The 24,971-nt window shown below is 54.7% G+C and overlaps 1 protein-coding gene across 1 annotated transcript in view; it reads left to right on the forward strand.

Moving 5' to 3' along the window:
• Positions 1 to 4,762: 4,762 nt before the first annotated feature.
• Positions 4,763 to 24,971, forward strand: part of CSPG4 (chondroitin sulfate proteoglycan 4) — a 37,060-nt gene continuing 16,851 nt past the window's right edge. The window contains exons 1-2 of the mRNA XM_084782231.1: positions 4,763 to 4,990; positions 23,201 to 23,364. Coding sequence (XP_084638357.1) covers positions 4,903 to 4,990; positions 23,201 to 23,364 — 252 coding nt within the window. The 5' untranslated portion in view covers positions 4,763 to 4,902. The remainder of the gene's footprint in view (positions 4,991 to 23,200; positions 23,365 to 24,971) is intronic.

Genomic DNA, 24,971 nt, shown 5'->3' on the forward strand with positions numbered 1-24,971 from the left:
CTACTTCTCTCTTCACAGAACTGGGATTGCCGCTAAGGCCATGCTGAGCTTTTCACATGGGTGCTGGGAACACAAAATCAGGCCCTCCTACTCGTCCTTAGCCATCTCTTCAGCCTCACCATGAGGTTTTTCATTATATAAGGGCAAGTAGTCGTGCACGAGGAATGGCTGAGGCCCAAGCTCTGTGGGCTAGTGTAGAGTTCAAAGCCCTCAAGCTCCAGGCTGATAGTAGCCTTACCATCTCACTCCAAGTCCCTCTCCTAAAGGGAATCCTGGGAGTCATAACCAAAGGCCGAGACCCTGGCAGAACCTCCAGGCTCTGCCCATCAGTTTACAAGGCCTCAGTGTCTCTGTCAAAGACCATCAGCCCGGTGCCATGGTGGCTCTGAGAAGATGAGGGAAAAGCACAGATAGGTGAGGTGACTCATCTGAGGCGCACAGAAGAGGCTTGGCAAAACCAGCTCCTGCCTCCTCGGCCCACATTCTTTCCATTGCCCTGCCCGGGCCGGCAGCTCAGACTCACATCTAAAACCCATTGCTAGCCTTGGTCCCGGGCCCAAGCAGGTATTTCTCATCCTTTCAGGAGCCTCAGCTGGGCCCCTCAAAGGTGCCAAACCCATGCCAGACCCTGAGTGAGTAGACTCACAGATTTCCCACCAACTGGGGCCCGTCCAGCTTCCCTCCCAGAGGCTGCCTCTGCAGGCAGCCAATGTCCATCAGGACAGCACAGCAAGGGTTAACAGCATGAACTAATATTTAGAAATAGCACATCCCAGAGGGAGTCAGCTGTGGCCAGCTGGTCACAGCCACTGAAGGCACAAGCCTTTATGGACGTGGTATGGCAGGGGAGAGCCTGGGAAGCCCTGAGAGGGTAGCCTACCCCTGCCTCTATACCATCACCCCAGTATGGCATAGGCATGGCCGAGAGCCCACCTGGTCCAGACAGGCAAAGTTCCCCATGGACCTCCCATCCACAGCCTTGCTCCCAAAGCAGCAAAGACAACTTTTCAGCTTCTGAATTGTGTAATTGTTGGAGCTAGCTGCTCCTACCCGCCTGAGCCTGGCTGCTTGCACTTGGAGGAGTCCCATAGGCTCCCTGGGCCAAAAACTGGAGCAAGACCACCCCTCACAGAGGCTTAGCCTAAGGCTGCTGCAGAAAAGTTTGAGACTGATTATGGGACTGTTGGGCCAAGGAACCAATGCCTAAAGCCCATGTCCCCTTGCGCAGGATAGTCTCGGTTCTGTGTCCTTCATGGCAGAGGGCCAACTCCCTAAGGGCAGGTCCTAAGTAGTTGAAGCACAACACGGCTCAGACACCACCCACCCCTTTGAGGGCACAAGCACATGCCATTTACCAACAGGCTGGCTTTGGCCACAGGCTCCTTGGGTGGAGCCAGTCGGTCAGGGTGCAAAACACCCAGGCTGAGGGCAGGGTGTGGCTGCAGCCACTGCCAAAGTGGGTGTCCTTAGTCTCAGATGCACTGGGGATAGGGGCAGTAAAAGTGACCAGAAGAGCCCGGCCAACCTGCAGGGCACAACATTGGTGGGGAAGTGGAAGTTGTTAGACTGTCTGTTGTCTCATTCCTGTACAGTACTTGGGGGAAACTGAGGCCTCAGCTACTCTAGGCCATTGAAACTTCAGAGAATGTGTGACCCTCTGACGGATAGGTGCAGAGTGTCCTGAGTCGTCTTCTTTCCTTGTTTCCCCAGGTGTCCTGTCTGTGAAGAGGTGTCAAGTCTAGAGGGTGGGAAAAATACTGTTAGAACCTCCTGAGCTGGCTAGGGAGAAGACTCCATGGAGTCTTTAGACAGAAAGGTAGGTGGGTGTAGGAGAAAGAGAGATGTGAGGGCTTCCTGGGGGAAGGTTAGACGTGACCCGGGAGGAAGGCCAACACCAGAGTAGTGGCTGTGGACATCTGGTCAACCCAAGTCAAGGAAAATCATGGCAAAGGTTAGCGGGCAGAATGGAGGCAAGAGTCAACCCTGAGGATGCCAGGGAGGTTTAGGTCAGCTCGGCTCAGGGCAGGCATGCCCAAGAGGCTAGGGCGAGGACATGGCACCACCCCACCCAACAGCACTGCTCGGAGGCAGTGGGAGATGTCATTGTAAAGCTACATGGGGCCTCAACTGTCATGCCTTTGCTCAGCTTCAGTCCAGGGCTCAAGTCTCATGCTCCAGACTAACAGAGGCCGAACATACGCATCCAGAGCCCCAGTGACCCTTCAGGACTGAAAGCCTCGGTTTTCTCTTTTGTCTGGAAACACTTATTTCCCAGGTGAATGGTTCTTATTTTTAATTTCTCCCTCTCTTGCTCTCTCACTCGCTTCCCTCATCTCAGGCTAGTCTGGAACTAACTTTGTAGTTGAAAATGACCTTGGGCTTCTGATTCTCCTGCCTCTACCTCAGTGATTAAAAGCTTATGTTGCAATGCCCAATTTTTCCCCTTGGTTCTTGGTGGGGTGGGGTGTGTGTGTGTGTGTGTGTGTGTGTGTGTGTGTGTGTGTGTGTGTGTGTGATGTATACAGATACCTCTGGAAACTAGAAGAGGGTATCAGAGCCCCTAGAGCAGGAGCCACAAGCGTTTGTGAGCCACTCAATGTGGGTGCTGGGAACCAAATTCTGCAAGACTCTTAATCGCTGTGCTATCTCTTCAGCCCCATGCCCAGGTTCTATGCAGTGTCGCAGAGCAAACCCAGGGCTTTTATATCCTGGGCAAGCACTCTACCAATTGAGCTACATTTTACCCCCCAGCCCCAGCCCCAGTGCTGGAGATCGAATCCAGGGTCTTGGGTGTGCTAGGCAACTGGCTCTACTGAGTAATTCCTTCCTCTGGTAAATGTTTTTGCAAACCGGGGAACCCCCAGCAGCGATGCACAAGCTGGGTCATGAATGCAGCGCTGATTGCATTCTTTTTCTAGGTCTGTTTCTCAGCCTCACCAGCAACAGGGCTGGTGAGGCTCTGAGCTCATCCTGTCTTAAGTCTCCACTGTGGGCTGGGCTGCAGCTACCAGTCTGGAGGCTCCCCAGACAGAGAAATGATTCCTGGTCGGGGCGGGGGAGAGGGGGGGGCAAATAAATCTGCGGGTAGGGACCAAGCAAGATGGGAGAAGATGGGTGCCGTAGTACAGTGTACATCTCTACTGTAGCTCCTAATTCATAAATAGCAAACACTCCCTCTCCCTTTCATTCTTAAAAAGAAGCACCAACCACCACCACTCCCAAGCCTTCCAAGAAGCCTCCCCTCCCTAATGTTGGGTCCATATTTGGACAGTAATTGGCCCCTAACGAGGATGAAGTGTTATGCTGACTCAGAAGAAGGAAAACAAAAGACAAGCCATGGACCTGTTGCCTCGGGTTACCTGCCGAAGTCCCCGTAGAATAGCAACCAATGGCTTCTTAGTCAACCCTAACAGTCACTTGTTGAGCACCTACTGTGTGCAACTTCCTCTGGAGGGGGAAATTAGAAGGTTCACAGGAGGCGCCCCCATCAAGGGGAAGATGCGAGTAAATTGTATACAAACTGTGAAGTACTGGGATGTACAGAATGAGCGCCTGCTGTATGCCAGACCCTGGGGTAGGCATTTGAGACATACTTAAACACTTCATCTTTGTAAATTCAAACTTATAAATAAGGAACCAAAACACGGGAGAAAGGATTAGTTAAAGGCCAGACAGTCGAGTGAGAGCATTGGGATCAAGAGCACTGTCAGATCAGGCACGGCTGTAAGAGCACCGAGCTTGGGCTCAATGATTCACCTTCCCCTCATCCGGATCAACTTACTCAAGCCCGTTAGTGTCTCTTGGCCTCAGTTTCTCCATCCAAATGGGGCTCAGTTGTGTCAAAAGTCATGAAATGTTGTGCTCGTGATATAGCTGTTGCTGCTTACAGGCAAGGATTTGGAAGAGGGCGTACAGTGTAGCGGGCTGCGGCTGGGAGCCCAGTGGATATGTGAGAAAGAAAAGAGGAACAGAGGCGTGCCTCTATCCATCCACTGAAGAAACCCAGGCCAGGTCCCATTGCAGCCTGGGCTGGCCAAACACAGGCGCTGGGAAAGGCTGCTTTTTTCCAGCTCCTGGTTGGGAAGAGGCAAGCCTTGCCTGGGAAGGAGCCAGGAGGAGAAGGCCCCAGCCTGAAGCTGTTAGGTAGGAGCTAAATCCAGGGCCAGATTTCCAGGCAGTAGGGCAAGTGAAAAACACCAAGATTCTTAGGTCAGGAGGCCTGGATTCCTGGCAAGAAATGACTGGGCACCTACCTCTGACCCTGGACTCTGAGTTGGTCCCATCCTCCACAAAATGAGGGGAAGGGCGCTCAGCCCCAGCCTTTCAGGATATGTTGTCACAGGGCTGAGCTTCTGCACTGCAAGGTCCAGACCTTTTTGTCTTTACAGGCAGAGGAAGTACAGTCTGTGGACAGAGGGCAAGCTCAGAGCCCTGCCTAGCTCTCTGCTGCAGTGGGGTCCCTCAGAGACCTGTGACCTTGGAGGCACCGAAACCTCCACATCCACGAAGACAGAAGAGGGCTGGCAGCTCACACTTTTATTTCCCGTTCTCAAGCGACCTTACCCACTGTGTTATGAAGATCTAAAGCCTCGGAGACGTTGTCCCAAATCCTTAAATGGGTCTCACTTGGCAGGAGGTCCTTCAACCCCGACCAGGAGCAGGAGCCCAGCACGGCCCCTTTAAGAAGGTTGGGGGTGGGAGCAGACAGAGGGAGCCCCCGCCCGAAATCCAAGCGCGGGTCGGCGCCTGCCCCGCCCCCGGAGTTAAGTACCGGACAGCCCTTGCGCCCTAGCCCGCTCGAGGAGCCCTGCTCCCTCGACTTGCGACTTGCTACTCCCTGCTGTCCAGACTCAGCACGCTGTGTTCCCTCGCCTTACAAGTCCAGACGCCCAGTCCGCCACGATGCTTTTCGGCCCGGGACACCCGCTGTCATCTCCAGCCTTGGCCTTGGCTCTTACCTTGGCCTTGTTGGTCAGATCTGCAGCTCCTGGTGAGTGAGGGGCCCTGAGACCCTGATCCAGCCTCGGGGATCTATGTGGGGGACGCACTTACAGGGGCCTGTACTTTTTCCCCCAGGCTGAAGGTCTGGGAAGAAAGTTCTGATCCCTGCTTATGGGGACTCCCGGCTATCCAAGGCTGTCTGTCCCTGACCCTAGACAGTCAGATCTCCGGAAAGGGGCCCCCCTGGAGTCAGATTGCCAAGGGCGTGGCTCTGCCCACCCAGATTGTCTCAGACAGTTAGGCCACCTCATTGCTATCCAGCCTCTTTGCCAGACAGGTTTGGGGTGACCACAGTGATACCCAGAGGCAGTGTTAAATGGGCAACCTGGCCACAGATACCCTAAACCAGAAATGGGGTTCTGTGAGGTGGGAAATGGTGAAGAAACATAATGCCCCACACTGTGTGTGCCCAGCACAGCCCTGCCATGGCCTCCTCTAACTACCTTCTGGCCTCTGTACTCTCTTAGAGCTCTGCACCCCTCTATTTGTTGCCAGGGGTTGGCTGGCTTATACCTTACCCCCCCACCCACCCACCTTGCTCTCCTCACTGAGAGGACCTGATTGGTGACAGACTGTATCACCCACTCTTCAGGTTACAGAGACAAGGCTATCCCCCACCCCGTTAGATATCTCTGACAACCCTGGGACAACCTGAGCCACACCCCCTGTCCCCAGCTCTCTGGTGTCTGCCCACCAGAGGCTGAATGAGAGTGTGCCTTCTGAGAGGTGCTCGTGGGCATCGCCCCTGTCACAGTGCCAGGAATCCTAGCATTACAACGTTCTTCCTTTACTGGAGACGAGGTCTGACTATGCCATAAGATCTGTGGCCTTGGGGCCCATCAGTCATTACTACCAAGGTATGAATCAGGCCTTCAGCCTACATCTCTCAGGACCGTTTCCAAGAGTAACTAAGAGCAGAGAAGGAAGTTGAGCCTCCCTTCCAGGAGCCCAGGCCACACCCTTCTCCCCATCAGATGGAGGAGAGCAACTCTAAAGAAGGGCATCATGAGACATCCAAAAGGGAAGTGAGTCAGGGAAGGACCCCTGCACTAAGGTGGATCCAGGCTCCTCATTCCTGCTGCACTGACTTCCTTTCCTTAAAAATCTCACAGCCCCAGTGGTGAACAGACCTGAGCGAGGGGAAAAAGAGAGCCCCTGAGGTAGCCGGGAGGTCAGCTCAACCAGGCCCCAATTTCTAGCCAAGAGACTGTTCCCAGCAGCCCCTGCGTACTTGGGCTTCAACTAAGAACAAGTCTCAGATACCACCGTCTTAGCACTGACAGCGTGAGACATGACACTAGGGCTGCACAGAGATGGGCAGGCTCAGTCAGGCTTTGTAACGCCAGCACGGAGGGGGGAGAAGGAAGAAGGTCAATTGCACTGTGGGTTCATGGCCAGCCTGGGCTGCAGAGTGAGACCCTGCCTCCAAAACAAACAAAAAAGAAAAAGGCGGGGGGGGGGGGGGAAGAAAGGAGGAGAAGAGAGGTGAAAGAGGGGGAGAGAATTTGTATTAATTCAAGAGATAGAAGAGTAAAGTCAAATGCAAGGAGCAGTTTCCAATTGTGTATAGGAAGATCCAGGTGAAAAGTGTGGAAGGAACCAGAAACAGGATGGGTGGGCCAGAGGGCCGACCGGCCAGCCGTCCTTGAATCAAGCCTTGAAGGGTGGGAAAGCAGTCTGCACTCCCGTCTGTCTGCGGTCCTCAGCACGGACAGAAGCGGGAGGTGGGTGTAACATGGTGTTGAAATAGAAAGACCAGCAGCCTGACTGGAAGGTGTATTTTGAGCACAGGACAGGAAGAGCCATAGGGCTGGGACACAGAAACCTTAAATGGCAAAATGAAGCCACAGTCTGGGCACTGATGGTGACAAGAAGAGGGTGCAAGTACAGGCAAGGGGCATCAGGGTGTCTATTTTGTGACCTTAAACCCACCCTAGACTTCAGGAAGGATTTGAGCATGCCTGATATTCTCCCCTCTGCTAGGCAGAGCTTCTGCATAAAACACCCAACTCTGTCACACACACCCCCCAACCCAGTCTAGGGAATCTATGTGGGGACCAGACTCACAGCCCAGCATCAGGAGCCCATGGGGGGGGGACTTGTACCTCTTCCCCAGGTTGATTTCTGTTTGTGGGGTCTCCAGGTATCCCCGGTTGTCTGGCTTTCACTACCCATGTGTCAGATTGCCCAGACCCCTCCTGAGCTCTGCCTGGAGAGAGCATCACTCCTCCTCTCTTGGAGGCCGTTGTGTTCTCTTGTCCCAGCTGAGGCACACTTGGGTGGCTGCCCTGGACCTATCAGTGTTCCTGAGTACCCAGGTCCTGGGGTCTGGGAGGCAAGTTCCTTTGACAGCCATCTGGGTCAACATCTCAACTGTACAGACAAAAGAAAATGAGGCCCCAGCGAGGAAGCAGAAGCCTTGGGCAGACCCTCAGCCACCCAAGAAAAGCCCAGGGAGGAAGGGGGTCCACTCCTTCTGAGCTCTGTGGGAGGCGCTCAGCATCTCAGGTCAGAGCTGGGAGAGGCAGGTGAGAGTGGTCCCCAAGAGACAGGCTGAGGAGAAGGAAGATGACATCTAGTACAGGAAGTGTCAGTATAGCACTGGGGTCAGTGACTCCCATAACTCCTCTCTGGCCTGTCCTCACTGACCAAAAGGGGGGGTTTTAAGGGACCAAGGTGGGACCTACATAGACGGGGATCAGAAGTGATGGGGTGTTTAAGACAGCAAGCCTCCAAGGCCCCAGATACAAGAAAGAGAATTGGAGTAGATCCTGTTGGCTCTGGAAATGATTTACAGGGGCACCAGTGGTGTGGAGCCATGTGAACCTTGTGTGTGTGCACTCGTCGTCGCGTTGCCCCAGATCTCTGAGGGAGGGCAGAGGCCAGGGCCTTAGCCCAGCCCACCCAGACTCTAGAAAAGCTGCCCCAAAACCAAACATAACTGAGCTCCCCGCCCCCCCCCCCGCCCTTTTCCCAGTGTCCACATGCCCAGGCAGGACAAGAAGGGCCTTTTAGCATTGCCTGCCTGGGCGGGGGCTGTGGGGGAGGGTGAGCCATGCCAGGTGGGCCAGGCTGCTGTTTGCTGGGACCGGGAGGGGAGGGGGCCGCGGGGAAGGGAATGGGCATGTGTGGGGTTCGCGCAGGAAGTGTATAGGCTGTCTGGGAACTGGGCGTGCTGCCCAGGATGGTTGAGGGGAGGGGGGGACTTGGATATCCGTGACATTCATGCTTGCTTGTTCGCTGGTACACGCAGATGGGACACGCACATGAGGACCCACAGGCGGAGGCCATGGTGGTGTACAGCTGTTCTCATAGACCCTGACAGAGGCAGGAGGAGTACTGCTGCCTGGTCTCCACCCCTACCCCCACCTGACAGACCTGGGCTTGGGTGGTGCCTTACAGGACACGGGGTGGAGGGGGGCGGGTACCAGCCAGAGCCGCACTCCCTGGTCAGGACCAGGAGCAAGATAAACTAGCGGTTCGTGGGCTGGAGTCTAAGCCTGCTTCCTCTTTGGTTCTCTGTTGTGTTACTGACTCCCCCACAACTATGGGTCAGGGCGAGTGCCCCTCCAGCGTCCCCTCCACCCCAGCCTATGTCAATTCTGCAAAGCTTTTTAGAGGGAAAGAACTCTTGCTCCAAGTGCAGATGAAAGCAGGTCTGGATGCTCTGTACTGCCTTCATCACTGGCTCTGCAAGGAATCTTAGAATTAACTGGATTAACATCAACAGCTAAGTGTTTAGATCCTTTCTAGGGCAGGGTTCCCCAGCTCTCTGGTCTCTGGGAGAATCCAAACCTCCTAGCAGGGAGAAGGTCGAGCCAGTTCATGACTCTATCTGAGCACTTGCCTCCAGAGCTAGCCATGTGGGTGCTGGGGTATAATAAGACGGGAGGAAACTGGGCTCAGAGAGAAACAAGGGCCCGTGCAGCCCACTGCCAATCAGCCTCGGCAGTCTCACTCATCCCAACAGAATGGGCCATCCCAGATCAGACCAGCAGGGTGGAGGCATACACCAGTGACTTCAGCCCCGCCCACCCGCACCCCCAGCAGAAGAGAGATATCTCTGGAGAGGTCCAGGTCCCTGTCCCTGTCCCTCCAGCAATTGTCTCTGTCTTTCCCAATGCTCCTACCTCCCAGCAAAAGCAAATACCCCATTAAAAACAAACAAACAAACAAACAAAAAACCCTCCACCTACTTCCAGCTAGAGCCAAAAAAAAAAAAAAAAAAAGGAAGCCACACAGTTGTCTCTGATACGGATTATAGCGCCTGGGGCTGCTGTCAAGGTGGTTTGGTGGCGTAGATCATCCACGTTTCTGGAGGTAGCGTGGGTGGACCTGGCCAGGAGCAGTGCCTGTCTCGTTGACCAGTCCTTCCCGCTCAGTGCCTACCCACGCCCTCCGGCTCGAAGCCTGTGGAGGAGCCAGCTCTGCCAACTCTGGTGTGCGTTAGCCAGGCTGCCAGCCATGGCTCATGCCTACTTAAATGTTTCAGTGTGTCCCCTCCCCCTCTGCCTCCACAGACCTCACAGCAGAAACCCTGACTCCAGCGCAGCCCCAAGTGGGTCACAGCAGGACTTAAGAGGTGGCTTGCCCTTAGTGGATTGGGGGCCAGGCCTCCTTGGCCTTTGTCCTTATTCCTGGCATGAGCAGGGGCCTCACCCATAGGATCAGCAGCCCCATGGGAACAGATGTCTCGTCTCCTTTTTCCTGCCTCTCCACCACATAGCTGAGCACAGGGTTGGTCCACTGGGGCCTGTGGAGGATCACAGTGCTGACCAGGGATTTCAGAATGTGCCTCAGAGTGCTCCCAGGAGTCACACTCCAGCCCTCCTCCTGGAAGGACATGATCCTGGGGATATGAGATGCCTGTCTCACCCAGTGCACATGTAGCAGCCTCCTGAACAAATGGTTACAGATTGAGTTTTCTCTGCTTTTTGCCAGGAGTGATGGCATATTCCTGTGGGGCCCGGACTAGAGAGGAAGAAGCAAGGTTGAAAGCTCATGGCCAGCCTAGGCTACATAGCAAGACCCAGTCTCAAAAAAAAAAAATGATGATGATGATGATGATATAATAATAAGGCTGTTTGGCTGGGATGTAGCTTAGCTGGCAGAGTGCTTGTCAAGCATGCATGAAAGCTTGGTTCGGCCCCAGCAGCACCACATAAGCTGAATGTGGTAGCGAGCACCTGTTATCCCAGGATGCGGAGGTAGAAGCAGGAAGGTATGAAGTTCAAGGCCATCCTTGGCTAAATAGTGCGTCTACGGCCCTTAGGTGCTCTGTGAGATCCTGTGTCAAACAAAACAAAACAAAAACATACTGCTCTAACGGAGGAGTCTGTGGTAGAGAGAGACTGAGGTTGATCGGGATTTCTTCCTAGCTTTCAAAGAATCCCACTCCAGCCTGATTACAGGGTCTTCTGTAAAGAGTCCTTCTCAACACAGTTCAGCAGGAAGCCTGACGGCAGGGAACAGCCCCTGAACACAGCCTCCTCACACTCAGACTCTGAGGTTTCTCCTCCTCCAGACTCCCACTCCACTATACCTACAATCAAATAGGACATTTCTGAACATCAGATCATTGTATCATCGCTGGCAGCCCCCCTACCCCACCCCTCCAACCCCCCCATCCCCCACCCTCGCCTCACCATCGCTATGCTGTGCCCTTCTCCCCCTCCATGCATCCGCCTCTCAGGTCAAGGTGAATCGCGTCCCACTGCCTGACTGATGAGTAGGCCATCAGTTAATGTTGCTGTTAACTCAGCCTTCCTCTTGGGCTCTGTATAAAACATCCAACTTTCACCTTCCCTCTGTCTCCTGACCATGGTTAGACAGGTACGCATGCATGAACACGTGTGTGCCCACATGTACATACGCACACACACAGAACATTCGTCAGTGGGCTCTGACAAGGCGTATGTCCAGCCCCCAAGTCAGCAGCCCTAAGGGAAACCCCTAATTCAGGACACATACCCTGGCCAGTTAATGGCCTCCTGACTAAGTCTAGGCCAGTCCACTCTCTGGGGAGCAGAGGAGACTGAGGAGAGGAGAGCGACTTCCGTTCCCACCTAAGAGCAAACCCTTCCCCGCCCACATTTCAGGAGGGGCAGCTATAAATATCAATGGGCCCAGGATGCTGATTCCCACGACATCAGCTCCTCCCTGCCCCCCTTCTTTACTGCACAGGCACTGAGGCCAAGAAGCTCTGCTGCAGCTGGGGCAAGGCAGGCTCCCGCCCTCCGCCCCCCCCCCCCACTTCCTGGCAGAGAGAGAACAAATCACCATTTTGGGGAGTCTCTGGGCTATGCATGAGCTCCTTTCCTATTCTCATTTGGACTCAACCCCCACCTTTCCTGCTCTCAGCCCTCAGTTCCTCAGAGACCTTCTATGGGGAGGCAGGAGGCTAGGCACAGTGGTTACAAACATGGTGTTAGAGTGCTCATTTGGGATTAGATTCCAGCCCTTGTGTGACCTTGGCTTGGCCATGCTCTGAGCCTCCAGTCAGTCTTTTATGAAACAGGAAAGAAGAGTTCCTACCTCCCATATGTGTTGAAGACAACGAAGCCCGATTGTGACCTGGAAAAGGGCTCTGCAAGCATTTGTGCCTGAGGATGCTGTTATTCTGTTCCTACTGTCTTTCTGGGTGGGGCGGCTCAAAAGTAGGGGTGCTTCCAAGGCAAGGACTCTGTGAGGGCTGGCATCCACCCACCACACTCCCAGCCTGGGACCCTTTACAAAGTGGAAGCAGGGTCCTGAATCTGTCCTGCTTGAGGGCTAAGATTCCACGTTGTTGGGGCCTCGCTGGCAGAAGCAGAAGGTCCTTCCTGGGTACCCAGAACCTCCTTCCCAATAGCTGACAGCTCTGTGGGAGGGCACACTGAGCTGATAATGCAACTGAAACCCAATCAAAGGATGCCAAGCGAGTAACCAAACTCTGTCCCCAGAGCAAGTGACCGGACAGGAAAATGTGGGCCCCAGTATGGTTTATGGACAGGGGAACCCAGCAGCCTGTCTTTTTCTTACCCTCCGCCAACCCTCCAGGGCCTTCCCCTGGTACACTCTCCAACTCTGACCAGAGCCCAGTGACAATGACATAAAGTGGTCCACTGTCTGAGTACCATAAGACCACTAACACCTTGTGATCAGCAATGGGAGATGTTGAGAAGAGGGCTCAAGGATGTTGGTGATGTTGGTGAGGGCCATGTATAAGTCAGTGACGACATGCGAGAAGTGAATTCCCAGAGATGGCTACCAGGTGAGAAGCCTGGCATTGTGATTCTAGAGGAATGAACCCTTGGAGAGAAGGATTATCCAGAGCCTAAACCTCTAGATTGCGATCCTACTGTGTGGACCCCATAGCATTCTGGGAAGACCCCAGCCAGCTCCCCGGATGTGCTAAATGAGATCCAGGCGCCTGCCCCTGGCTGTTTCCGTCTCCAGGCATCTGGGGCCCATGTGCTTCTGGCCACCCATCTGCAGCCCAGCTGAGCCCTTCTAGAAGTAGGGCCTGAGATGGAGGCAGTCTTCCTCCAATTAGTGACAACCAAGGCACAGGGAACTCAAGCCCATGCTTACTATGTGACAGGTTGAAATATCCGACCCTGCCGTGTAGGTACAGGACAGGGGCTCAGCTTCTAGCTAGCTGCTTATCCGAAGCCACGCTGTTGCAGGGGCTGGACCCTCAGTGGGGTTTAAGGGCACTGGTGAGCCTGTGTTCCCTGGCATTGGGAAATCCCGAGACCCGAGGGCTCTCCCAGGAGGAGAGCTTCCCTCCACCCCCGGTTCCCATCTTCCACCCCCTAGCTTGGCCCCACCCTGCCAAAAATAAACTCAGACCACCCCATTTTGTCCCAGCCAGACCCACCCAATCCTTTCCAGAGCCAGTTGAGTCACTACTTGGGCCTGCTCCTTTTTTTAACTGTCTGAGTCACCGGTTGTGGCTATGGTTCTGTGACACATGCTACAGAAGCCCATAGCCCTTAATAGTACAACAACGGCAGCATCTGCATAGTGGCTGGCAGCAGGTGGATTCAGCTTGTGACCTCTCAGGACTAGGAAGCTCACTCCCTAAGTGAGCCAAAGATGGAGCCGACCTCAAAGGCCCTGCCTTACCTGTAGCATTTTATTGCACCCCACCAGCCCTAGGCTTTACAGCAAAAGTACCAGAAAGAGAGAGGTCTCTAAGCCCGATGTCTAGGGATGAGTGGGAAGGCCTGGCTTCTAGGGAAGGCCACGAGATGCCTGCTATTGCCTTTGCCTATTTGGTTCCAGCTGAGGCCCCACACTGTGCCCTGAGTGTCCTGAAGACTCCCTGTTAGCAGGGATAGCCACTTCTGGCTTCCCCTGTTGCTCCTGCCTACCTCTCCTTACAGACCCACTGGGCTGCAGTCTCCCTCGCCACCATCTCGACTATCCCTGTCCCTGGCTGGCTGTCTCCATTTCTCCCCGTATCTCCTGTTTCCTCTGTCTTTCCATCTCGTCCCTCCCCATCGCTGGTTCTGCATCCTTGCCTTTCCCAACTCTGGCCCTGCTTTCTTTCTGTCATCCTTTGCCCAATTTGGGTGACAGTTTGAAGTGTTCCCTCCAAAGCTGGCACCCCAAGGCCCCTCTTCTGTCTTCCCAGTAGACAAAATAGACTCAAATATGCCCATTCCACACATAGGAGTCTGGGCCCCGGGGGACCAATAGGACCAATAATCCTGAGAGAAATTTTCCATCCTCTTCACTCAGGCCCTGTCCCCTAGCCCAAAGCATAGGCTACATCCTGTCCCAGGGAATTCCAGGATCCCACAGGCACTTCCTTAGAGCCTGAGAGTGGGGAGGGGGCCTGGGAATGGTCCCTCCCTGAGCCCTGCTGGGGCAGGAGTCTGCACAGCTTCAAGCCCTATCCTCTGACTGTGGTTATGCCTCCAGCTATAAATAGGGGATCCCAGTCTATTTTCTTTCAAAACAAGCATCAGACTGGGTCACCATGGCCAGAAAAGCAGTCTCCCACCCCTCCTCAGCCACTGTATCCAGTGGTTAGCAGGGCTAGAAAGGAGGAAGGGACAGAGGGTAGGGAATGGAATGAGTCTCCAAGGTGCTGCCTGGACCAGCTAAGGGCCATCCTCCTCACACCCCCTCCCCGTCTCACTCCATTGCACAAGGTCAGTCTTGTGCCTGACACCCACAGTGCCGACAAAAAGAAGTAACAGCAACCCAACTCTCCAAGCCACGGTTGGAGTGCCTTTGCACCCCAAATGAAAGAAGGGTGCCTTGCCTATGAGACAGGGCGAGGGAGGCGTGAGGCTTGTCCTCAGAGCGAAAGAAGACTAGAACTGAGCCGGGCGTGGTGGCGCACGCCTTTAATCCCAGCACTCGGGAGGCAGAGACAGGTGGATCGATGTGAGTTCAAGGCCAACCTGGTCTACAAAGTGAGTCCAAGACAGTCAAGGCTTCACAGAGAAACCCTGTCTCGAAAAACCAAAAAAAACAAAAAAAAAGAAGAAGACTAGAACTGGGTCTAAAGCAGGTAGTACTTGTTGGCTAGATCTGGGCAGAAAAGCCCGAGGTCCAGCAAGGCCGGTACCTGGAAAGTTCAAGGGAGCTGAGGGGAAATGCTGTGGACAGGAGGAAGGCCGCCCAGAGCCCTCTCCACTTCATACTTGGGGGTTTGGAGCCTGATCGTGGCATGGAGAGCCACCCAAAGCTTCCAAGCAAGGGAGAGATGCTTAACAAAGCAGTTTAACTGTGCTTGTAGTGGAAGGCGGGAAGTTGACTAAGGCGGGCACAGGATGGTGGTGATGGCACAGTGGGAAGGGAGATTAATTTGAGGGAGAAGTTAAGAGGCAGGCAGGATGGAGAGTGGCTATCCCTTGACTGTGAGGAGGGAGGGAGGAGTGGATGCAGAAGAAGTCGGATTTCCGTCTATAGCGGCTCCATAGTGGGACCTTTCCTGGACCAGTGAGTCGGTTGGGGCAACATGACCTTGTTTGCTATGAGTGGGGCTGGACATAGGGGGTTCCTGGCCCAGATGTCCAAGGCCACCAGCAGTACGGCCTGAGGACCAGCAGAAGAGGCCATCCGTGCCTGAGGCTGGAGAAGAAAAACTGGGTACACTGTGGCAGGAGTAGAGCTTAGCTCCTGGGAGCCACAGGTGGCAAGAAAGCTCAGCAGGAACCAATTATGAGGAGGAAGGCCCACGTGGAAGGCCTGAGTAGCCGCAGGCCCCTGTGGCCGGGCCAGGGTGGTGTTTCGCTACTCTGCCTGTATGAGACAGATCCCTTTGATAGGAAACACGCAAGGCTGGTGCGGTGGCTCAGACTCTAGGAGCCACTGGCTGCTGCTCTTCAGGGGGACCTGAGCTTGATGTCCAGCACCCACATGCAGATCTCAAGTCCAGTTCCAGGGGATCTGACACCCTCTTCTGCCCTCCCCAGGGACTGCATGCATGTAGTGCCCAGACAAACACCCATACACATAAAATAAATAATACATATTTTTAAAAAGAAAATTCTCACCTGGGCCAAGAGATTTGTGATTTCTACTCAGCTACCTGCTGATGCCTCCTCCACCTATGTTTCCGTGGACCTTGTGGACGTACAAGGGACAGGGACACAAGCCTGGTCCTACTCTGAAGAGCTTCTAACGTGTGGGGGTGCTGCTCAGTGGTAAAGCACAATAGTAAAGCCAAAGCCGGTGGTCCTCAGGACCCACTTCAGTCATCCTAGCTTTCTATCACACCCCTGTCAGGCTGGCCTGAAGCCAAGCATAGATCGGTCTCCCTTTCACAGATGGGAGGACTTGAGGCCAGAGCAAATTAGGAGCCCAGCTCTCTGAGTTGAGGTGTGTGTGTGTGTGTGTGTGTGTGTGTGTGTGTGTGTATGTGTGTGTGTGTCCCTGCCTGTGTCTACATGTACTTTAAGAGAGAGATGATTCCTAATCTAGCTCCAGGTCTCTCCCTCTCCTTCCCTAAATGTTTGATAGGCTATTTCAAGGAACACAGCCTGTCCTGCACACACAATGCCACCAAGCTTTAAATTCAGCACGGCCCAGGCCCACAGCCATTGTTTGCTACCCTCAGCTCACACTGCTCACTCTCTCCAAACCCAGCCTCCCAGGTGAGGAAGCCCCAGCACACCTTCCCAACAGCCCTACAACAGTTATCCCCCACCCCCGCCCTCATCTCACGGCTGCTCTGTGGCAGTGAGTGGACACTGACATATGAGCCCTGACTGGGAGAGGGCTTGGCCCAACAGAGACTCCCAGAGTAGCTTCCCAGCCTGTTTAGTTCCTAGACACCCCTGCTTCCCACCTTTCCTGTCCTCCAAGGCCCCAGGTGGACAGGGGCCCTTAATCACCAGCTTCTGAGAAGACTGGGCCACCTCTTCGCAGCTGCCCCTCCCACCCCCAGCAGCTTCCAGAGCCCACCGCAGCTGCTCCAGGAGAAGCCAGGATGCCTCACCCTGCCAGCCGCAGCAGATGCGTTCCCTCCGGCCCTCCGGCCCTCCCACTTCCACCCTACCCTGACAGAGGGATCCTGGGGCGGGGGGGGGGGGGGGAGACAAGAAGGGAAAAAGTGTGTCTTCCCCAGGCAAGATGCCAGCCCTCACACACCCGCCTCCCACCACAGCCAGTGCAGAGGCGCCACTTCCGACTCACGTGCTGTGGCCGTCACTTCTGTGTGCACACACCTCCTTGCCAGCACCCAGGGCACCCAGCTCTGGAACCGCACCCACAGGGCTTCACCCCCAGCCTGGCCTCTGTCCCTTTGAACCTCTTGCACAGGGATAATGCCCTTGATAAGCCCAGTGTCTTCACTTGTAAGGTGGGATGTGTCTCACAGAGACCCTGCCGGGGATGGGGAGGGTCCTTTCTTTTTCTCCTGCGTGCCAGTAACCTCATCCCAGCCTGGGCCCACTGAGATGGGAATCTCACACCACCTAAGGCTGGGCCAGCCAGAGATAGAGATTGTGGAAAAAGGCCTGGAAATCCACCCATCTGAACAAGGAGGAAAATTATAAGGCAGAGAAAAACCTCTTGGAATTGCTCCCCACCACACTGGCCCTGCCCTCTTTGCCTGAGGCAGGGGAGCAGCCTAGCTCCACAAAGACTCCATTGAGGCCCTGCTTCCTCCCTGTCCCAACCTCCAGCCTGGGTGGACTCTAGGCAATTGGTTCCATCAAAACCTTTCATTTTCCCTCCCACTTCCCCTTGTGCCCCACATGGCCCTGGGGTTGGGATATGTGGCTGGCAGCCCAGGACACCAGCCCTGCCCCCACAGAGCTCACAGGGCATCTCCCAGCCTGTTCCCGCTCTCTCTCCAGGAGCACCCATCCTCCATCTGGGCCTCTCCACTGTGGAAATCATCCTTAGGATATGCCCCTCAGCATGGCTGACTGACAGTAGCTGTCTGGAGGACCAGTAGCTAAGGCCAGTGCCGCAGCTAGAGCTCAGGCAAGAACTAAGGAAACTGTGTTCTGTTCTGGCCTCTTTGGACTTTCGGGGAACCAAAAAGTCAATGTGAGAGATGAAGTCCGGGTGTGATTCTTGTGGCCTCAGAATTCTTGGCATGAGGGGAAGTAGACCATCCCGAACCCAGCAGAAGTCTTTTGGTGTTCATTCCTGGGGGTCGTTTGCCTGTGACCTCGATGCTTGGTGGTCCAGCGCTGCCCTGGGATGAGGTCTTATCTCCTGAGAGGGAGGACGGCTCTGAATCCCAACCCCATGTGGTTTTGAACTAGTCTCCTACTGTTCACATGCCTGGGGAGGCTGGAATCAGGTGAGGAGGGCTGAAGAGCGGCGACCGTGTGCAGTCTCTCCAGGCATTGGGCAGCTCTTAGCCCTGAGACGTGTAGAGTTAGCTGTCATGCCTATGAAGGGAGTTGTCCCTGCAGTCTGACCTGAGTCTGTTCCGCTCACCTTTCCTTTCAGACCTTCAGAGCAGTGGAGTTGAGGAAAGATGATGGCCTGGCCCAGGATGACAGCCTGGCCTTGCAGGGGGTGGGATGTGTTGACAGAGGGAGTGTGGGGAGCAGATAGCCTCCCAACTAGGCCACCTACCAAGGAGATTTTTCTCTTGCCAAGGGACCTGAGGAGGGGGCAGGTACAATAGATTATCCTTTAGTCCTGGCCAACCAGGAGCCAGAACATACAGTTATACCAGTCTTTGGACCCAGTATTCAGCATTGTCACTAAGCCCATTGTCACCTCCACATACTATCCAGGTATGATGACCCAACACACACACACACACACACACACACACACACACACACACACATACACACATGCTACTCAGGTCTATGGGGATTCCACAGGCTGGTTTTGTCAGCCTGTCACTATGCTCCCAAGCCCATAGCAGGGAGAGTCAGTGCCCAGGGCACCAGCCTTTGGCCTCTGCCCACCCCTAGCCTCTTCCAGGTTTCCCTGGCTTGGTGACAGAACTCTGGTGGAAAAAAGAGAGGGAGTCCTTGAAGGTACAAGGGAAGGCAAACTGGCCTGAGGGCTGGGTGACCTCAGAGAGAGCACAGTGGTTCAGGCAGGGCACTTGGCCCATCGCTCTTACAAAGGCTGTATTCAGCCCCAGGTGGGTCCCCACACCCATGAGGTTAGACAGAGAGCCCTTCATCCCTGCCTCAGCCCTCCCAAGAATCTATCCCTCAGCCCCTCAGACTCCCTTGAAGACTCCAGCCTCACCCTGCCTCTTGAGACCTGGAGGCAGGATACACCACCCCTGATGCCAACCCTGCAGTAGAGAAGCCCAGCTTCCCCAAGGCAGAGTCCTCTTCCTCCCGACTCGCTGGACACTGCTCGGTCCAGCCACAGCAGCAGGCTCCTGCCTTCTCTGTCCCCCTTGGCGACCCCATCTCCTTTCTGAACTCTTGTCTGTGTCTCTTGAGTTCAGTGTTTGTGAGGAGGGGTCATTATACCACATTTTCAGTATCTTTCTCCCAGCCTGGCTCTCCTTTTCCATCCCAACTGCTTCATTAGGCTGTGTGTGTGTGTGTGTGTGTATGTGTGTGCGCGCGCGCATGTGTGTGTGTTTGTGCGCTCGCGCGCGCACATTCATGCAGGTATGAGAATGTGAGAGTGTATGTGTGCTTGTGAGTATGTGTGAGAGTGTGTATTTGTGCCCTGTGCATATTTTATGTGTGTGAGTTTGTATGTGAATGCACGTGCGTGTGCGAGTATTTATGTGTGCTTGTGTGTAAGTGTGAGTATGTATGTGTGGCTATGTGTGTGTATGTGTGAGTGCTTGCGTGTGTGTGTGTGTGTGTGTGTGTGTGTGTGTGTGTGTGTGTAAATGAATGATCAGTGAAGGTGTGTTCCCTCTCTGTCCAGCTCTCTTGCAGCAGCATTAGGCGTCACCCCCATGTTCACATACCCAGGGCTCCCACCCCCACCCTGCACTCAGCTGGGCAGCAGGCACTCCTACTGCCCATCCTGCCCAGCAGCTCTGGGCTCCCATTTTCTCCCTTATAAAGTCAGGCGACGGCAGACAACCAAGGAATGCTGCCTCTGCCCATGACGCAAGCCAGCTGTGGGGGGCCCGCCTGCCTGCCCTAGGCTATGAGGGGTAGCATGAAACTCCTGGGGGTTCACTGCCAGGCGGATAGGGTGCTGTGGGTGGGGCTGGGGTAGGGTTCAGACAGTGGCTGCGCTGCTGAGACCTGAAGCTTACTTTTCTGAGACAAAGTCCAATAGATTCTCTCCTGTGTGGCCTGGGCTACAGAGCGTGTTAATGTTGTGGAACTTGTTCTCTGGGCGTGGGGCACCCAGGTCAGCGTAGCCAGAGGCCTGGCTTTCTAGCATATCCTAGGGCAGGGAGTTGTACTCCAAGTCACAGGAAGATGGTGCAGGGGACGCCGAGCTGGGGGAAAGGAGACCAGGGGGTCATCGGGCCCAAAGGTGAGGCAGTGGGCAAGGCTGAGTCAAAGCAGTGGTGTTGAGAGAAACAGGACAGACAGAAAGACAGTTGGCCTGCACAGAGTTCGGAGGCCTGTGAGGAGCTGGGTCTGCAGCAGGCCCCACCTCCACCCCCACCCCTGGACTAGGAAAAGGATCTAAACTGGACACCTTGCTCTCTGCCAGGCAGAGAGGGGCCAATGCACATTGAATCCCATTGATGAAACAGAGTTAAAGGCCAACCTTTGACTACATGTGAGACCCTACCTCAGCAAAAGTAAATGAGATGGGGGCTGCAGCTTTATGCAGGGAGCAGATCCCCACGGACACACTTTCCACACCATCACTGACCCCAGGGATCCAGGAGATACCCGGGTAATCCAGGGACCCTCGAAGGATGGCTAGCTAGATTGACCAAAGCTTCTCCTGACCATCTGTGAAAGGGATTGGCATGGTAGGACACTGGCTCTTTCTATATCCTAACCCTGAGTCTCAGGAAAACCATGGAGCCACCCCACCCTGGGACCCAGACAGCAGCTCCCTGTTCGTGAGAGGAAGGGTGGGAAGCCACGAGGACTTCCCCACCTTCAGCAGAACTCGGGGACGGGAGGGGCAGGAGCCCTGAAGGAACACATGGCTTCTTTGAGGGAGCCAGGCCTGTCGGAGTTATGGCCGGCAGGCAAGGGAGGCAGGACGGGCTGAGCACAATCGCTCCTCTGTCTTAACAGCTCTGGGCCTTTCTGCGTATACACAAACACATAGCCTTACACAAACCCATAGACATCCCAGCCGCCACCCACATACTCATGCACATGCGTCGCACATCTGTGTAGCCCTGGACACTCACCTGTGACCTTCCGCCACAAAAAAAAAAAAAAAAAAAAAAAGCCCACACAGGCAGCAGGCAGCCCTTCTGCAGCTCCAGCTCATCTCCCAGAGCCTGGGGCACTTGCCCCTCCCACACAGAGGGCTTGGCCTATACACACTACCACAGTTAAGTTATGTAGAGCCAGTAGGGGGCGTGGGAGCAGAAGCCTCCACTGTCCCAATCCAAAAGAATCGACACATCCTTGCCAGCCTTTCTCTGATCCTCTTTTCTGAGACCATTTATTCCCCCTTCCTCCGTGCTGCTTTGTGCCGCCCTCACCTCCTCCATGAAGTCCTCTGGGGTTGACTTCTAGCTTGCTAGTTCTCCATCCCACGCCCTCTTCGCCTCCGAAGCCCGTCTCTCCAGCTGCCCCCTTACTTGATGACAGCAATCCTGGATGAAGCCTATCAGAAGGGGTAAGAGGCACACAAGTATGGAGGTGAGGGGGCGTACTGTCAGAGTTTCCAAAGCCCCAGCCAGCCTGGCTTCAGAGGCCTCTGTTCGGACAAGGGGGCTGCCTGGCCTGCGCACTCCAACAAACACAAGGCAGCCAGTGTGAGCGCCTCTCTACACAGGAAACAGCAGGGCCCAGCCCCTCAATGGGCTCATTCAGACCCCAGATCTCTGGAAAGTACCTCTGCTTCCTGCCACCCTCCCAGCTAGCCAAACAAGCTGCTGCTCTCTCCTGTGGGAAGGAAGCAGAGGCAGGTGGTTCAATGGTTAGGGCCAACCATATACCTTAGCTGGGCTTCATCTAAGCCCTGGGAAGTTATCATAGCTTCTCTGCAGGGGACTGTGGATGGGAGAGTGCCCTCTTCCTTGTGGGTGGTGAGCCACCCAGCCTGGTTTGAAATGTTTACCTCTTTGCAGGATATAAATATTCTCCGGGTGGGCAGCATCACCTGGCCCACCAAATCCCTGAAGGTTTCCTGCTCGGCTCTCGACAGCTGCTCCAAACCACTCCAGCCCACCAGGGTGGTTGGCTCCAGCCTGTGGGAGCTGTGCGCCCCACCCTCTGTTCTGCGGCTGCCCTTGGTTTTAGCTCAAGCTGGATTCCACACTCCCACAAGCACCTGCAGCCAGACGGTTCCTCAGTCTGAGGTTCTCTGGGCCCGCAGTGCCTGCCAGCCACACCTGGGCAGGTGGCTTTGCGCTCACTCTATCCTTTTAACTCAGGAGCCACCAGAAAGGATGTCAGCTCATCTCTGAGATCAGAATTCTCTTTCTTAGCCGTCTCTCCCGGGGCAGAAAAGATGCAAGCCCATGCAATGGCTGATGCCGCTTCCTCAGGCGGATGTCAGCTGGCTCAGGCTGGCCAGGGCCCAGCGTTTTGCGGTGGCTGATGCCAGATCTTCTCTATCAAAGCCCCCAGCCTGACTGACCCCTGACGTTTCAGAGAGGCCTGAGTGGGAAGAGTGTCCTTTTCTCCTCCTGCGCTCCTTCCCCAGTACTAGATCACCACAGGAACGGAGCAGAAGTGGTGATGTCAGGCTTAGAGACAGAGAAAAGCTAATTTTTGGAAACTGCCTAGAAGAAGCATGAAGCTACTTCAAAGGAGGAGGTTCTCAGTGTGGTCCAAAGGGGCCTGGATGGTGGTCACTAGCCCTGGGTAGACCATATCTGTCCTGCTACCTCAGGAGGCCCTCTCTGGTCCAGCTGGCCCACCTGCGGTCCATCCCCCACCTTTATGCTGAGATTCAGTCAGGCCTGGCCTGGGCTAGGGAAAGGGAACTCCCCTGTTGTCTTCCCTGGCTCCTTAGGCATATTTAGAAACAGAGAGGCCGGATGTGGCTATTCACCAGAGAGCGGTGATAGAGCCGCAGCAGGAAGCAATCGCGGAGTGATGGAGGAAATTCTGGCCCATTTCAAGTCTGACACTGCACACGCTTTCCATCTGGCCTGAGAGCCTTTGCTCCTTGGCGGGCTCTGAGCAATAGCCGGTCCTGCCCCACCCCATCCCCACAGGCACTAGGAAAATAACACAAGAGAAGCAATTACCTGCATACATAACACCATCAGGCACCAGCCACAGCCACGGCCACAGCCAACCACAGAGGTGAAACGTGGTCACGGCTAGGGGTTCGAGGAGCCCACCCTAGGAGACGGACATGACCAGGGATCAGCCTCCATTGTGAGACTCTCCCCGTTGCTCTATTCCTGGGGACTGTGCCCCGCCCCCCAAGCCAGATGTTCAAGACAAGACAAGGAGAGACCAGAAGACCCAGGATGGACATTCTCGGGGGCCCAAAGGTAGTGAAAAACCTGTGGCTTCAGAACCAAGGAGAGCCGAAGAACTTGACTCTTAATGGGGCCCCTAGGCAGTGCCATGTAGAGCCACTGGCCGTGTCAGCACGGAAGTCCCTCCTGCAGCCCACCTGTAGATCGCTTTGGTACCTAGCCTCTTCCTAGCAGGAGCCTGACCTTGACCACAGCTCCCTCTCTCACCAGCCTCCTTCTTCGGGGAGAACCACCTGGAGGTGCCTGTGCCCACAGCCCTGAGCAGACTAGACTTGCTGCTGCAGTTCTCAACGTCTCAGCCCGAAGCCCTGCTTCTCTTGGCAGCAGGCCAAGCTGACCACCTCCTGCTCCAACTCCACTCTGGCCGCCTACAGGTGAGCGGCACCCCTGGGGCCACGGCTGAGGAGAAGGCCTCCCTTTGGGCTGTGTGACATCATACAAGTCACCTCTGCCCTTGGGGGTTGGTCTGTCTACTGTGAGTGGATAGCAGCCTCCCAGAAAGAGTAAGCTCCTGGTAACGTGGTTCTGCCTACTAGCTGTCTCTAGTCTTGCTTCTCTTCACAGGCCCTAGTTGGCCATCTGTGAACTGCTTCCTGTGGCACTCTTTCACGGGATCTGGTTAGCAGGCTCTTCGTACTATCACCCTTGCTTGCTTCCTTGCTTGCTTTTTTTTATTTTCTTTCTCCCCCCCCCCCCCACTGCGTTTCTCTTCCCTGGGTCTGACCAGTCCCCGCTCCTTGACATCTGTGTGTGAGGAGTATTCCCTCTCCCAGGGAGTGTCCCAGTGCTACTCACCTGGCCGAGTCCCTCCCCTGGGGCGCCTCCTTCCCTGTAGTACGGTGGTGCAGTCTGTGGTAGTAATAGCACCATTACCAGCTGCCACCACCCTCCTATGTTCCTATTCCATGCTGTAAGACCAATTTTGTTAGCAAGGGGTCATTCGGCTCTCGCCTGAATCTTTCCACTAATCACAAAGCGTTTAGGAACGAACCCAGGGTCTTTTTGTTTTTTTGTTTGTTTGTTTGTTTTTTTCAAGACAGGGTCTCTCTGTGTTAGCCTTGGCTGTCCTGGACTCGCTTTGTAGACCAGGCTGGCCTTGAACTCACAGTGATCCACCTCCCGAGTGCTGGGATCAAAGGCGTGCGCCACCACCGCCCGGCCAAACCCAGGGTCTTAAGTTTGGACCCATCCGCTTTCACACCCCATGTGGCTAGAGCAGACCTTGGCCCTATCATCCTACAGCTGCCACGGCTTCTCACTGCCACAAGACGGCGCTCTGAGCCCGGGGCTGGTGCAGAATATGCAGGGCCGCTGCATGCTTGGATTCCTGAGATCCTGTACTCTGCCACCGCGCCAGTCCTAGTCCATGTCATGGAGGAAGCCTCCTCTGCTAGAACCTCAGACATGAACATCTGCGCTGGCAAGGTGGTCAGTGGGAGAGATGCACTTCTGTGCAGGCCTGATGGTCCGAGCTCAATCCCAGAACCCATAAAGTGGCAGGAGAGAGCTGACCCCTCAGAGGTGTCCTCTGACCGTCACATGTGCCTACACATGTACACATATGCACATACATACACACATATACACACCACACTCACACATAGATATATACATATACATACATACACATTCAGACACATATACACACACTTACACATACATATATACCCACACATTCACACACACATAAACACCACACTCACACATACACATATGTGCACATGCATACACATATACACACTCACTCAGGCATATACACAGATGCACACACACTCACACATATACACAGTCACACAATCACGTACACATTCACACATGTACACACACACTCACACACAAATAAGTAGATAAAGCTTTAAAAAGAAAGCACAGACTGGGTGTGGTGGGGTACGCCTGTTATCCCAGCACTCAGGGAGGCAGAGGCAGGAGGATCACTGTGAGTTCGAGGCCAGCCTGGTCTACAAAGTGAGACCAGAAGAGC

This window comes from Acomys minous, assembly GCF_964271855.1.
Source record: "Acomys minous genome assembly, chromosome: 5".
Classification (NCBI taxonomy): domain Eukaryota; kingdom Metazoa; phylum Chordata; class Mammalia; order Rodentia; family Muridae; genus Acomys; species Acomys minous.